General features: G+C 43.4%; 1 protein-coding gene across 3 annotated transcripts in view; it reads left to right on the top strand.

The window, feature by feature from the left end:
* NCOA3 (nuclear receptor coactivator 3) overlaps positions 1 to 15,592 on the top strand; it is a 74,918-nt gene that overhangs the window by 50,906 nt on the left and 8,420 nt on the right. For all 3 annotated transcript variants that reach the window (XM_080924839.1, XM_080924837.1, XM_080924838.1), the window contains 12 exons: positions 961 to 1,135; positions 2,153 to 2,338; positions 2,455 to 2,553; positions 3,079 to 3,219; positions 3,471 to 3,618; positions 5,447 to 5,823; positions 5,947 to 6,815; positions 7,975 to 8,116; positions 9,797 to 9,991; positions 10,381 to 10,596; positions 10,817 to 10,943; positions 12,099 to 12,270. In XM_080924839.1, coding sequence (XP_080780965.1) covers positions 961 to 1,135; positions 2,153 to 2,338; positions 2,455 to 2,553; positions 3,079 to 3,219; positions 3,471 to 3,618; positions 5,447 to 5,823; positions 5,947 to 6,815; positions 7,975 to 8,116; positions 9,797 to 9,991; positions 10,381 to 10,596; positions 10,817 to 10,943; positions 12,099 to 12,270 — 2,847 coding nt within the window. The remainder of the gene's footprint in view (positions 1 to 960; positions 1,136 to 2,152; positions 2,339 to 2,454; positions 2,554 to 3,078; positions 3,220 to 3,470; positions 3,619 to 5,446; positions 5,824 to 5,946; positions 6,816 to 7,974; positions 8,117 to 9,796; positions 9,992 to 10,380; positions 10,597 to 10,816; positions 10,944 to 12,098; positions 12,271 to 15,592) is intronic.

Below are 15,592 nucleotides of genomic sequence, written 5' to 3'. Positions count from 1 at the left end.
CAAACATTAAACATGTGCGTGTTTTTAAAGTAATTGCCTTGGGAAGAGCTGATTAACCATGGCGCAGTGTCTACTTCAGGCCGGCGAGCGCTTCAGCAAGTTTACTTGACAACTGGTCTTTCTTTCAGTGAGTCATTTCAACTACTTTGTGTTCATTCATTTTAAAGTCTTGTTCAGGAACAGATGGTAATTCTTATAGCTTAACCTGATATCAGTGGAAAATTGGGGAGCACTAAATAAGAATGATTTTTAATTTTTTTTTCTTTTCTCTGTTTTTTGAGACAAGGTTGCAAACCATACAGGCATTTTTTTTTTTTTTTTGCCCAGGCTTTGAACTTGTAGTATAGGTTAGGGTGACCTTAACTCCTGCCTCCACTTCCTAAATATTGGGGTTAAAGCTGTGTGATGTGTCTTTCCCTACGTGCCTTTTCTTTTGATTATTTTTATGCCCTGAAATAATCATGCTAATGTTAATAGAGCCAATGGTTGGCAGTTAACTCTAATTGTTGGGTTAGTGTCCCCCACCCCCTCACATTTTACTTACAAACAAGGCTGAAGTCTTCCTCTGCTAAGGCTGCAGTGACAGAGTATCACAGAGTAGGTGACTCAGACAGCTAAAGCCTAGTTAGCCTGTTTCTTCAGTTTTGAAGACTGGAGTCCAAGATCAGTGTGTTGGCAGGACTGCTTTCTCCCAAGTCCTCTTTCTTTGGCTCACTACTGTGTCTTAATATGGCCTTTTCCCTGAGCATGCCTCCCTGGTGTATTTTTAATCTGCCCTTATAAGGACACCAGTTATATTGGATTGGGTCTTTTAATACTATTGACCCTTTAAATGCTCTATTTGCAAGCATAACCCTAATCTGAACCCTAACCCCCAAACCCTAGCAAAAATCGGGGAAGGGGTTTAATGCTTTTGGGAGAATATGGTTTTCATAAAAGTGTTAATACATCCCACTGCAGGCACTGGATGGTTTTCTGTTTGTGGTGAATCGAGATGGAAACATTGTATTTGTGTCAGAAAATGTCATCCAGTATCTGCAGTACAAGCAGGAAGACCTGGTCAACACAAGTGTCTACAGCATCTTACATGAGCAAGACCGGAAGGATTTCCTCAAACACTTACCAAAATCCACAGGTGCGCTCTTTTTTTGTATTTTGTTTGAGAGGAAGACAGGGTCCTACTGTGTGGTCCAGGCTAGCTTTGACTCTCTGATTCTTTTTTTTTTTTTTTTTTTTTTTGTCTCTTCTCTTCTGTGCTGGGATTCCAGGTGTGTGCTGCCATACCTGGCTACAGGGATACATAGAAATGTGTTTTCTGAATATATGTAATTTTTCCTTAGTTATTTCTTAAGAGATTGAATGTGCTTTTAAGAAGCCAGAAAATGAGACTTAATAAGTGATTGCCAGCATCATTTTCAGTTTGATCTCAAAAGTTTTCCAGGGGGCCCAAATGTTCAGTGGGACTTCTGATGAGACTGAAGATGTCTTGATATTGTCATTCTGAAATGTTATATGTAGGTGTCACCACATGGGAGTTGTGTGGTAAGAAAAGATAGCTGGACTCTGTACTTCTGTTTCTACCTAAGGTCTCATGTATTGCCCAGGGTGCTCTCCAGTCCTCTTTTCTGTCACCAGTAGCTGGCCCAGAAGCTTGCCCTGCCACACTCGTTTATAGCATGGGCTCTTAAAGATTTTATATATATACCCTTGCATGTATGCATGTATGTGAATGTATGCCATGTGTCACTGCAGTGTCACGGGGGCCAGAAAAGGACATTAGATTACTGGAGCTGGATTTGAAACTGCTCACAAGCTGCCTGATATGGGTGTTCAGAGCCAACTAAGTGCTCTTAACCAGTGAGCTGCCCTTCCAGCCCCTTTAAAACATTGTTTGTATATGATGAATGCTTGCGTGTATATACATATATGTGCATCATGTGTGTGTCCAAGGCCAGCAGAGTGCATTCGATTACTTGGAGCTTGAGTTCTGTATGACTGTGCTCCATGTGGGTTCTGGGAACTGAATCCAGGTCCTTGGCAAAGAGCAAGGCCCAACCCTAGCTTGAATTCTTTGATAGTTTTTGATAGAGTTTTACCTGGCTTATAAAGAATAATTTCAATTTGTTTTCAAATTTTAATTTGTTTTCCAAAGTTAATGGAGTTTCTTGGACTAATGAGAACCAGAGACAAAAAAGCCATACCTTTAATTGTCGTATGTTGATGAAAACACATGATATTTTGGAAGACATGAATGCCAGTCCGGAAACGCGCCAGAGATATGAAACAATGCAGTGCTTTGCCTTGTCTCAGCCTCGAGCTATGCTGGAAGAAGGGGAAGGTGAGAGTTTGGTCCACTGTGCTGGTCCTAACCCTTCCTACTGATGTTGTGTCCCTGGTCGCTGTTAGTCAGAGCTAAAAGCCATGTTAATCCAACCTGGTAACCTTTCATTGTAGACTTGCAGTGCTGTATGATTTGTGTGGCTCGACGTGTGAATACAGAACGGCCGTTCTCATCCCAACCTGAGAGCTTTATCACCAGGCACGACCTTTCAGGTAAGACCAGCCAGTGTGCCTTCACTTGGAAACTATTCTTATTCTTCTGGCTCTGCGTCTGCACCTGTGGACTGCTGGTTCTGTGAGTTCACAGTGAATGCACTTTTCACTCTTCTTCCACCTGGGGCTCTAAGCATGAAGCAGAGGTCACCAGCAAGCACCTCTGCGTGCCCAGATAGATCTATTTCAGCCCAGCCTGGGGTCCTCTTTCTCTGCCCTGTGAGCTCTGAGATTACAGGCTTGTGCCTAGTTCTCCTCCTGTGTGCTCAGAATGAATTTGGCTCTCTACAGCCCTACAGTGTACATTTCTGTTTGTTATTTGAGCTGTCAGAATCAGCCTCTTCTTGAGCTCTTGCTCTCACTTTCTATGTCTCTCTGATTTGGCAATCTTATTTTCTCTAAGTAACACTAAGTATAGCTAAGTAACTTCCTTTAAGACTGAGAGCAGCCTCCAACTGCTAGTCCACTAAGCTGCAGCGGGCTCTTCTGGGCAGGGTTAGAATCTTCTGTTTTTATCTTTAATAGGAAAGGTTGTCAATATAGATACAAACTCACTTAGATATTCCATGAGGCCTGGCTTTGAAGACATAATCCGAAGGTGTATCCAGAGGTTCTTCAGTCTGAATGATGGGCAGTCATGGTCCCAGAAGCGCCACTATCAAGAAGGTAGGCATTTGGAGTTGATTTTGGTGCTGATGTTGATGATGTTGTGAAGCACTCACTGTGTGGTCAGTCCTTGCTCTGCTATTTGGTGGTGGTGGGAGAGGGGGTGGTTTTTGAGGATAGTTGTTCTATACTTTTGTGTATGTCCACATGATTTAACACAATTTTGTACTTGAAGCGTGATTCCTTCTTGTCTGTTCCTGTTTGCATCAGTCTAGTCTCAGGTCCTGTAACAGTATGCTTTTTCCCAATAGCTTATATTCATGGCCACGCAGAGACCCCAGTGTATCGTTTCTCATTGGCTGATGGAACTATTGTAAGTGCGCAGACAAAAAGCAAGCTGTTCCGAAATCCTGTAACAAACGATCGTCATGGCTTCGTCTCGACCCACATTCTTCACAGGTGATGACACTGAAGCACCCTTGGCCCAGGATGCTTTGCGGTTGATGTGCAGGGAGAAAAGGCAGGGAAGCTGTTGGATTTTGTGAAGTGAATTTAAGTTCTTTAAGGTTATATTTTTATTTCTTCCTGGGTAAGGCCTGGGTGTGTGTGTGGGGTGAAGGTGAGGTTGGTGGTATGTTGGAGAGTGGTGGGTACCTTGTTACCTTTCATTTCTAGTGTTATGTTTACATTGCTTCTAGGGACTGGATTTCGAATAAAGCATAAATGTGACTACTAGGCACTAAGAGGTAGTAACTACTAATGTTATTAATGGTAAACAAACTGCATAGGAAGAGGTTCATTCATCGACTGTCTTGAGGAATTGGCCCATGCTCACAGGCTAAGCCCCAGGCAAGTCAGCAGGTGAGCTCTGAGAGGCTCCAGATCACATGGCTGTGAGAGCCACTCAGTGCTGATGTCACTCATTTAGATCTTCTGGCTCATTTAGTACTGTTAGGGATGCAGCTCAGCTGGTGAAATGCAGCCTTCCTTGATGATGCCCCAGGTACAGTTCCTAGTACAGCATAAAGTGGGCACAGTAGTGGACTCCTGTGTTTTCTGGGACTTGGGAGGTAGAGGCAAGAAAAATTTTGGCTTCATAGTGACTTCAAAGCTACCATAGGCTATATGAGACCCATCTCAAAACAAACAACAAACAAATAAAAACCAACCAACCAACCAAACCCAAACAAACAAATTCAATAATTAAGATCTGTTGCTGTGACCTGTTATCCTAGCTACATGGGAGGCTGAGGCAGCAGGATCTCAAGTTCTGGGTCTGATTAAGTTAATGAATGAGTTCAAGGCCAGCCTCAGTAACTTTGTAAGATGAGACTCTGTTTCAGAATAAACAATGGGCTTTGGAATATAGCTCAGTACTTTTTTTCTTACAACTTTATTTAAAAAAGAAGAGAGATATATGTATAGATTTTAAAGAACATTTTGGAGGGTCTGGAGAGATGGCTCAGTTGTTAAGAACACTGGCTGCTCTTCCAGAGGTCCTGAGTTTAATTCACAGCAACCACATGGTGGCTCACAACCATCTATAATGAGATCTGGTGCCTCTTCTGGTGTGTCTGAAGACAGCTACAGTGTACTCATATATTAAATACATAATATTTTTTAAAAAGCATTTTGGAATAAAACTATATTTTTGTCAGTATTTGATTTTTTTAAAGGTTTGATAGTATGCATTGAAATCTTACTAGTTACCATAAAGATAAATTTAAAGTACATGTAAAACTAAATGTAACATGAAAATAGTCAAAGTTTTCTTGGTGTGTATAGATTGAACATAATGATTTTTAAATACCAAAAATTGCCACAAGGCTACCTTCTTAGCTCTTGAGTTATTAGTGATTTAAGGTCTAGGTGTACCCCACTCTGAGTGGGTTAGAGTTCAGTATTAGAGAAAGTAGGAGCCAGAGAAATGGCTCAGTTATTTAGAACACCTGTTCTTGCACAGGATCAGGTTCATAGCACCCATATGGCGACTCATAACTATCCATAACTCTAGTTCCAGGGGTCCAGTGCCGCCTTCTGACCTCTGCACACAGTAGGTGTGCATGTGGTGACCATACACACATACAGACAAAATACCAATACACATAAAACTGAATCTATAAAAAAGAAGGCAGTGTTGCTGGGCTGACTTGGTGATTACCACTTGTTATTGGAGTGGTGTTTACTGTGTGCTCCTAGGTGGTTCTGTCCTTCTCTTCCTTCCTTTGTATGCCTTCCTGTTATGCACTGCTGCAGCTTTAAAGTAAAATTCTGTGTTTGTTTGCAGAGAACAGAATGGATATAGACCAAATCCAAATTCGGTGGGACAAGGCATTCGACCTTCTGCAGCAGGGTGTGGCATGAACATGTCTCCAAATCAGAATTTACAGATGTTGGGCAGCCGGACCTATGGCGTAGCAGACCCCAGCAACACAGGGCAGATGGGTGGAGCTAGGTATGGGGCTCCTAGTAGTGTATCCTCGCTGACCCAAGGACAAAGCCTACAGTCACCATCTTCCTACCAGAGCAACAGCTATGGGCTCAGCATGAGCAGCCCCCCACACGGCAGTCCTGGTCTTGGCCCCAACCAGCAGAACATCATGATTTCTCCTCGTAATCGTGGAAGCCCAAAGATGGCCTCACACCAGTTTTCTCCTGCTGCAGGTATCACAGTTGCATTTTCTTTCACTTCTGTTTTCTTTCCACACCATTGTCTTTGTAATAGGAGCTTAGAGGTAGTGTCTTCTTAGTATCTGACAATCTCTCCCGATCTCACTTCCTATGCAGGTGTACACTCTCCCATGGGATCTTCTGGCAATACAGGGAGTCACAGTTTTTCCAGCAGCTCCCTCAGTGCCTTGCAAGCCATCAGTGAAGGTGTGGGAACCTCTCTTTTATCTACTCTGTCTTCACCAGGCCCCAAATTGGATAACTCTCCCAATATGAATATAAGCCAGCCAAGTAAAGCGAGTAGTCAGGATTCTAAGAGTCCCCTAGGCTTATACTGTGAACAGAACCCAGTGGAGAGTTCGGCATGTCAGTCAAACAGCAGAGATCACCCCGGTGACAAGGAAACCAAGGAGAGCAGTGGGGAGGCGGCAGAGACTCCCAGGGGACCCTTGGAAAGCAAAGGCCACAAGAAACTGTTACAGTTACTTACATGCTCTTCCGATGACCGAGGCCATTCCTCCTTGGCTAACTCTCCCCTGGATTCAAATTGCAAAGACTCTTCAATTAGTGTCACCAGCCCCTCTGGAGTGTCCTCCTCCACATCAGGAGCAGTGTCTTCCACTTCCAATGTGCATGGGTCTCTGTTGCAAGAGAAACACCGCATTTTGCACAAGCTGCTGCAGAATGGCAACTCGCCGGCAGAGGTCGCCAAGATCACTGCAGAAGCCACCGGGAAAGACACCAGCAGCACTGCTTCCTGTGGCGAAGGCAGTGTCAGGCAGGAGCAGCTGAGTCCTAAGAAGAAGGAGAATAATGCCCTTCTTAGATACCTGCTGGACAGGGATGACCCCAGTGATGTGCTTGCCAAAGAGCTGCAGCCCCAAGCGGACGGAGGGGACAATAAACTGAGTCAATGCAGCTGCTCCGCCAATCCCAGTTCTGGCCAAGAGAAAGACCCCAAGATTAAGACAGAGACAAGTGAGGAGGTAAGGTCCTCTCTGTCCCAGCCCATCATTTGTCTCTTCAGTTTTGTGTTACATTATGGACATTATATACTGCTATACATTACAGTTGGTTATAACAATTACCATTGGTTATAACAAAACTACAAATTGGTAATTTTTTATTGAAGGATAGCCTTGAGGTTTCTTTCAATATAGTTATTGTGTATATGTGAAAGAGTGTCTGTGTATTTGAGAGTGTATTTTTGTATACCAGAGAGAGAGATTGTGTGTGTGTGTGTGGGTGTGTGTGTGTGTTGGTGTGTGAGGTGATTGTGCATTCGTGCCTTCTGTTGTGGACTGAAGGTTGAAATCAAGGTGTAGGTTTGCTCAGCAAGCATCTTTACATGCCATCTTACTGGCCCTATATAAGTTTTTAGTGGCGAGTTGAGGTATTTTTATTGAAGTGGTTACATTGGAATGAGCAGATTAGGTTGTTAAGAACATGGTAGATGTTATTAGGAAAAGTTTGAATTTAGCAGCATAATTTTTCCCCTAAAGAGTGAAAGTTCATGCATATGAACACGTTCTACAAAAGCATCTTGCTAACCCCGAGTAAGCATTCTTCTAGGGAGAATGAGAAAGACAGACTAGTATTTCATAGGGCACAGGCCTCCTCTTACCATATCTGTTAGCAGGAGCCCTCTCTATGTGCCTGTGAATGCCTTGTCAAAACACCACTTACCAATGCATTATCAGAAGGTACACATAGGGAGGTTTCTGCCAGCTAAGGATGAATCCTTCCTAGCCACCTGTCGTGGGAAACAGTGGCAGAGCAAAAAGTGCTGCTCGGTCTCTAGAGCCCAGTGGTCTGTCGTAGTGGCTAAACCTACAGTGGAGGTGGAGATGGGGGAAAGTCACAAACAGCCTTTGGCCTGGGCATTGTTATCTTAGGTAATGGCTTAGTGTTTGCTGCTGGTTTTTGTTTGTTTGTTTGTTTGTTTGCTTGCTTTGTTCTTGATTTGTTTTCTTTGGAGGAGAGAGTCTCTCTGTCTCTGGTTGTCATGGAACTCAGGATGCTGGGATTCAGAGTACACACTACTACACCCGACTTCACTGTTGTGCTTTACTGGCTCCTGTTTGGTGTGTTTTTGCTGATGGCTTAATGTATCTGGTGTTACATGCAAAATCATTATTTTAAAAGGTTCATTCTCAGGTATCGGGAGACCTGGATAATCTGGATGCTATTCTTGGAGATTTGACTAGTTCTGACTTCTACAACAATGCTACAAATGGCAGTCATCCAGGGGCCAAACAGCAGATGTTTGCAGGACCAAGTTCTCTGGGTAAGGAAGAACCAGGGTTTTTCTTCTTTGAGTGGTGAGGTTGGGTGGGGATTTGAGACATGGCCTTCGTGAGGACCTCAGGCTGGTCAGAGACTACCCACTGAACTCCACGTCCCGTTTCTGGGATGCAGACATGCCTCACTCAAATTTCTCAGCACAGTGCATGTTTCCTTACACCAAGACCTGGGAGCAGAAGTGCTTATAACTTTAGAATGTAAACTTCCTTTCAGGGCTTTTCACCCATTGATATTGTCTGTGTTAGTTATTTTCCTGCCTTCCTCTTGCTTTTTCAAAATTACATTTAATTAATAGTGTGTGCATTGCGTGCATACGCTTTGCTACAGCATTGGACCGTCAAAGGGCATCTTGAAGAAGTGGCTCTCCCCTCCTGTGTGGGTCATGGGATGGGCGGGACTTAGTCCGTCAGGTTGGCAGCAGGTACTTTGGCTGTTAGCTGTCTAACTGGTCTCTCTCAGGTTTCCCTTCTAATTAATGTGCCAGTAACCATGATACTTAGAGAATCCATACTTGGGCCTTGGGGTAGACTTTTTCTTAAACATGGAGAATTGGATTAAACACTTGTCATTTAACCCTTTGAGGTACTTCTCCTAATTGTTTTGGTCTTTACAGAAACTCTTCCTTATTGTAGGATGCTTACTAGGTGTTCTATCAAGGGTGTGTTGTGTTAGCTAAAGAATAATTTATAGTCGTTTCATGCTGGTTACTTATGATCTCCTTTCTTTCTCCCCCTTTGTTTCCTTTTTTAAAGATTTGTTTATTTGAGGTATATGAGGACACTGTAGCTGTCTTCAGAAACACCAGAAGAGGGCATCAGGTCCCATTACAGATGGTTGTGAGCCACCATATGGTTGCTGGGAATTGAACTCTGGACCTCTGTAGTCAATGCTCTTAACCACTGAGCCATCTCTCCAGCCTTTTGTTTCTTTTTATCTTTTTCATCAGACCCTTCCCATTCTTTTGAGAAAGGATAACCCTGGCCTTGAACTCACAGAGATACATCTGCCTCTGCCTCCTGAGCTCTGGAACTAAGGCATGATCACAAAGCCTAGAAGTTACTGGCTTTTCCTTTCCTTTTCTTTTTGCAACAGGGTCTCATTATTTTCAGTTGTTTCCTAAACTGACTAGTCACATAAGTCAAAGAGGTTGAGAAGAAATAAATTTATTTCGTATTTGATTAGAAGGCAGCTTAGCTTTTTAATCTTTATTGTAAAATTGTAGGTAGAGATTATACTTCATAAGTACATACATGGAAGACTCTCTAGGAATTAAATACATCGCTTCATTTTCTCTTTCCATCTTCCTCCCTCCTTTGTGGTGCCAGGGATCCGCATCCAGAGTAGTGTGCATGTTCAGCATGGTCTAGGGAGCCTCCGTGCTCAGTCTGTGCCTTGGCATTCTGAGGTAAACGTCGGACATGGCCATATTGGGCTATAGCCGAATGCTAGCACTTTGGCCAACATACAGATTACTGTTTGTATTTTATTTGGAATTTGGGCTTTTCTCTCTTTCTTTTCTTTTGACATATTTATTTTGTAAGAGAAAATGGCAGTGTTTGTTTTTATGAGAAAGACTTTGTGTGGGGCTTAGTAGTGTTTGTTTCTTGATTATTTAAATATTGAGTCAGCATACTAATGCGGTAAGCTTCTGTGTTTTCAACAGGTTTGCGAAGTCCACAGCCTGTGCAGTCTGTACGTCCTCCATATAACCGAGCAGTGTCTCTAGATAGCCCTGTGTCTGCTGGCTCAGGTCCACCAGTGAAGAATGTCAATGCTTTCCCTGTGTTACCAAAACAGCCCGCACTGGCTGGGAATCCAAGAATGGTGGATGGTCAGGAGAGTTACGGTGCCAATATGGGTAGGTGATGTCTAAGTGTAATCGTTTCCTTGAACTACATTTAAAATACCAAAAACACTTAAAACATTGAAATCAAGTAACAACTTTATATTTTAATTTATTATTAGTATATTATTAATATATTATTCCTTCCATGGTGCCTCTTCAATATCTCTTGGTTCAGGCCACCTTTCTAACCTGTAACAACTGTTTGGGAGTAGAGGCTTCTAGATACTGTCTTTGTCTTTAGCCGGCCCCACTCTCAGGATGACAGTTCCAGCTATGGTAGTATATAACGTTCCTCCTAGTGCGAGAAGGGCTTTTGTGTATGTGTCGGGTAAGACTTTGAGCTTTACCTATTTTAGGCGGACCAAACAGAAACATTCCTGTGAATCCAACTTCTTCCTCAGGTGACTGGACTTTGGCTAACTCAAGGGCCAGCAGAATGGAGCCTCTGCCTTCGAGTCCCCTGGGAAGAGCTGGAGGAGACTACAGTGCTGCCTTACCAAGACCTGCCGTGGCGGGCTCAGTGCCCACCTTGCCACTTCGTTCTAATAGACTACCAGGCTCAAGACCAACATTGCAGCAGCAGCAGCAGCAGCAGCAGCAGCAGATGCTTCAAATGAGTAGGCTGTCCCTTTCAATAAAAAATGAAAATTGTTTCTTTCGGGCATGGCATATGGTGGGGTTGAATACCAAGTTTCTCTTTGTAGTCTTGGCTAACCTTGAACTCACTCTGTAGACCAGGCTGGCCTTGAACTCAGATCACCTGCCTCTGCCTTGTGAGTGCTGGGATTAAAGGTGTGCACCACCACCTTGGCTGAAACTTTTGTTTTGCTCCCCCAGGAACTGGTGAGATTCCCATGGGAATGGGGGTCAGTCCCTATAGCCCAGCAGTGCCAGCAAACCAACCGGCTTCCTGGCCAGAGGGCATGCTGTCTGTGGAACAAGGTCCTCACAGATCTCAGAATCGGTAGGGTTTTATTCTGTGATGTGGGAAGGCTTACATTGGACTTAAGAGTCTGAGCAGGAACAACTCTGGAAGCACATGGGAGACTTTTGTGTTTGTCATCTGCTGGGGCAGTGAGAAGGGGGAGAGGAGGCAGAACTACAGTTCAGCCTTCAGGACTTCCAAAAAGGCCTCTTAACAGTGATCTCCCTAGGAGATGTAAGCATTAGTTGCAGTTTGGAAAGACGTGTTCTCATGGTTTATAAGTGGTACTCAGATACTGTTCCTCACTTTTTTTTTTTTTTTTGGAAAAAAAGTAAAAATTAAAAATGTGCAGGAGTGTTTGCCTTCTTGTCTATGTATCATGTGTCCATGGAGGCCAGAGGAGGGCGTCAGATCGCCCGTGACTGGAGTTACATGTTGAGCCTTCTTGTGGGTGCTGGGAACTGAACCCATAACTGCTAAGCCATGACCTCATCCCCTAAAGATTAACTTTTTGAATAAAGTCTTCTACAACATTTCAGTAGGATGGATGGGAGTGAATTGGTGAACTGTTACACTATCTTTTTTTTTTTTTTAAACAAAAGAAGACTGGGAGTTTATTCTACATATTATCTTTTTTTATATATATAAAGGATTTATTTATTTATTACATATAAGTACAATAGCTATCTTCGGACACACCAGAAGAGGGCATCAGATCTCATTACAGATGGTTGTGAGCACCATGTGGTTGCTGGGATTTGAACTCAGTACCACTGGAAGAGCAGTCGGTGCTCTTAACCACTGAGTCATCTCTCCAGCTCTGAATTTTATCTTTTAATCAACTACCACTGAGAAACATCCCTGCCCTTTTTAAAAATTCTGTGTTTATGCAGAGGCCACAGGTCAGCTGAAACATACTTTCACTTCAGCATCAGTGTGGGCAGAATATAACTCTCAGCATTTAGCACGCAACAGGAGAGATTGGTGCTGGGAGTTTAAGGCTAGACTAATAGACTAAGTTACAAAGCAAGACTCTCTCAGAAAACAAAAGCCTAAACAAACCCAACACCAACAGAAGAACAGTGTTTGGTTTTTTTTTTTTTTTTTTTTTTTTTTTTTTTTTTTGTTGTCCTGGGTGTTGAATATAGGTCTTCATCAACTCCAACCCAGCAGCTGACTCAAGTCTCTCCCTAGGCCTCTTCTTAGAAATTCTCTGGACGATCTGCTTGGGCCACCTTCTAATCCCGAAGGCCAGAGTGATGAGAGAGCTCTGCTGGACCAACTTCACACTCTCCTGAGCAACACAGATGCCACAGGCTTGGAGGAGATTGACAGGGCCCTGGGGATTCCTGAACTTGTGAATCAGGTGAGTTGCAGTTAGCAGGGGAACGGCAAGGCGTGGCAGTGAGTAGTCAGTATGTTCGTGGGGACAGACACAGCTTAAAACAAGACTGTGTACCTTTATGTTACTTGTGAGAGTATTTGTACCTTATTTTACTACAGCCAAAGAAAACATCTTAATGAAACCACCAGTTTAAAGAATGCTGCTTACTTACGTTTTTAGTTTAACTTTATTTTAGATATATTATTTTATGTTTTTGTGTATTTGCCTATATGTACATCTGTGCACTATGTGTGTTGTAGTGCCTACAGAGGCCTTCAGAGGGGTTTAGGTTCTTTGGGACTGAAGTTACAGACAGCTGAGAGCCACCATATGAATTCTAGGAACAGACCCTAGTTCTCTAGAAGAGCATCCATTTCTCCAGTCCTAATGAAATGATAATTACCTAATTTAAAAAAATTTTAGATTTATTAATTTGACTATATTATTTGAGTGCTTTACTTACACACACACACACACACACACACACACACACTCATGTATAGCATGTGTGCTTGGTATCTCTAGATGTTAGAAGAGGGTATTGGTTCACTTGGGGCTGGATTTAAAGCTGGTTCAGAACTCAAATGTGGGTTCTGGGAACTGAACCTGGGTCCTCATCAGGAGCACTTTCTTAGCCCTACCAAGTGCTACTTTCATAACTCAGTCTTCAGTTCATAGCTAAATTGTTAGGTGTGCCAGGTATGCCGGAGAGGGGGGGGACAGGCCGTGTGTAAACGAGGTTTACAGCAGCAAATCAGAGCACTGTCGTCTCTTGCCTACCTGTATACTAATCTCATGAAAATACACTTTCACAATTTTATTTTGTTTTTCAAGAAAGACAGCTTTTCTTTGTGTAACCTTCTGGCTATCTTGGAACTCTGTAGACTAGGCTAGCCCTGAATTCAGATTCACCTGCCTTGCCTCTCCAGTGGGGAATTAAAAGGGTGTGCCACCACGTTCAGCATCACAGATACTTTTGAAATTTAAAAAAAAAGATTTATTTATTATATATAAGTACACTGTAGCTGTCTTCAGACACGCCAGAAGAAATGTTTTAGATGGTTACTTCTGTTCACATTGTATTGGACAGTGTCCAGCTCCCTGCCCAGCAATAACCCAAGGGTAGGCCTGCGTGCTAGGGAACTAGACATACTGCCACGAGCATGCTGTGGAAGTTAGAAGAGGGCTTTGGATCTCTTAAACATGGAGCTACAGGCAGTTGTCAGATGTGGGTGCTCTGTAAGAGCAGCCAGCATTCCTAAACGTGGAGCTCCACGTTTTCAAAGGCATCTGGGGAAACCCTGGGCAGTTCCCATATCCAGCTTCAGAGGTGCCAGTTACCCTGACATGGAAGAGCAGTTGGATTTGTGGGGTGTGTGTGTCTGTGTCTGTCTGTGCTTGTTGTGTTTGTGTTTGTTGTCTGTCTGTCTCTGTGTGTATCTGTCTGTCTGAGTGACAGCTTATCCTGTTGCTGAAGATAATGCTGCGTTTGCTCTGACATTCCTCTTCCCACTTGCTGGGTCTAGGCCTCTGATGAGTGAGTCACCACATGTAGGGTGCTGCTATCTGTAACAGCGCTCTGGGAGTCAGAAGCTGCTGGATTGTGTGTGAGTTCAAGGCAAGCCTAGTGTTTATAGCAAGCTCCAACCCATCCAGAGTTATATAGCAAAACCCTACCTCAAAAACCCAAACAACAACAAACACACGTTCTGACAAATGGAAAGAATATATAAAAGCAGCCTTAAAATCCTCTGTGAGTAGCAAAGGGGTATTGTTAGTAACTCCTGGATACACGTGAACACACCCAGGACTGTGTGCGCATGTTTATAAGGGTGACAGTGACAGTCACCATCATTGTCAGCTATCAAGGTCTCATCCTGCGATCCTCACTCTGAGTATCAGGCTGTCCCTCAGCCTTTGTGGGATCTGCAGCTGCAGTCTCATCTTAGGTGGATGCTGTCTCTTTCTGCCCTAGGAGAAAGGTGAAAAGCCAAGATTGACCCGGGATTATATGTGTCTGGTGTCCCACCTGCTCTGGAAGTCAGAAAGACACAGGATTCTAGGACTTAAGGGCAGGGCAGCATATGTTCATTCCACCAAAGGAGAGTAAGGACCATTACTTAAGTCTTTGGTCAAATTAAGCAAGCTTTATTTTCTTCCAGACTGGGCAATTTCTCTAAAGCAGGGTTTGAGAAAATAGCATTAGACATAGGAGAAGGTGGGGTTTATGTGAGCCTCAAAACTTTGTCTAGGGGGTTTTCAAGGGTTTTTTGTTCCGTAGGAACTTGGCAGAACATTCAAAATTATTTGGCAGAGCATTTTATTAGGGTAAAGGTTAGGGTATAGAGTGTAGAACATGTCAAATTCCAGAAAACGGGTCAAGACATGGTCAACCCAAGTTTTACAGAAAACAGGAGTGAACTTACTTTGGCCTTGTAATGAGTAGCTTGGTCCATCACATCCGGACCTTGTCTCAGAAAGGGAAATGGCACTCGCTCTTCTTCTGGATGAGTAGTTTCAGTTTTTCCTCTGTTAGCACCATGTGTGGCTTAGGCAGATGACCACACAAATAACAGCGTGATTATTTATTAATGTGATAGGCAGAGAGATTACAGTCTCTTACTGTACTGTGCAAGTTTGATTACCTTGTGTCTGTCGGCCACCCATAGTTTCCAATGTGGTTTTGATTTTGTTGGTGTGTAAGTGTGTTCAGGATCCTCTGGTGTGATGGCTCAGGCTGAGCTGTTTGGTGTCATGGTGGTGTAGAGCTCACCCCTGGAGTCAGGACGATTTTTAGAAATCTTATTCCACTGTGTGGGAGCAGGGATTGAACTCAGGTTGTTGGGTGCGGCAGCAGGTGCTTTTACTTGTGGAGCCACCTGGACAGCCCATAATTTGTCAGTTTGATTTTCTTTTACTGATAATGTTTGGAAACCAGCGAATGTAATTACCTACATTCATTATTACATTTCAACCAGAGCATCCTCCATCTCCCCCGTCCTTCTGAGTCTTGGTGGTCCCCGTTCTGAACGGGGTAGTGAGTTCTGAACCCACACAGGAGTACACAGACTTAAGTCAAAGAGCGGAAGTACATTAAAGTCATTTATAACACTTATACTACACTAATTCTCCATAAATGACTGACGAGAAGGTAGGAATAGGCGAGAAGGATATTGCAGAATTCGTAGTTTGTCCTAGCATGGAGAAAACTCATCACTCAGCTTCTTCAGCCTACTTACATTGCCAGTAAGAATGAATGGCGTAAGATTGACAGCTGAGTGGACTCCTGGTCAAATTATTCCCC

The sequence above is a fragment of the Micromys minutus genome (assembly GCF_963924665.1).
Source record: "Micromys minutus genome assembly, chromosome: 11".
NCBI lineage: Eukaryota > Metazoa > Chordata > Mammalia > Rodentia > Muridae > Micromys > Micromys minutus.
The sequence above is the reverse complement of the archived record's forward strand: the minus strand, read 5'-3'. Positions and strand labels throughout refer to the sequence as shown.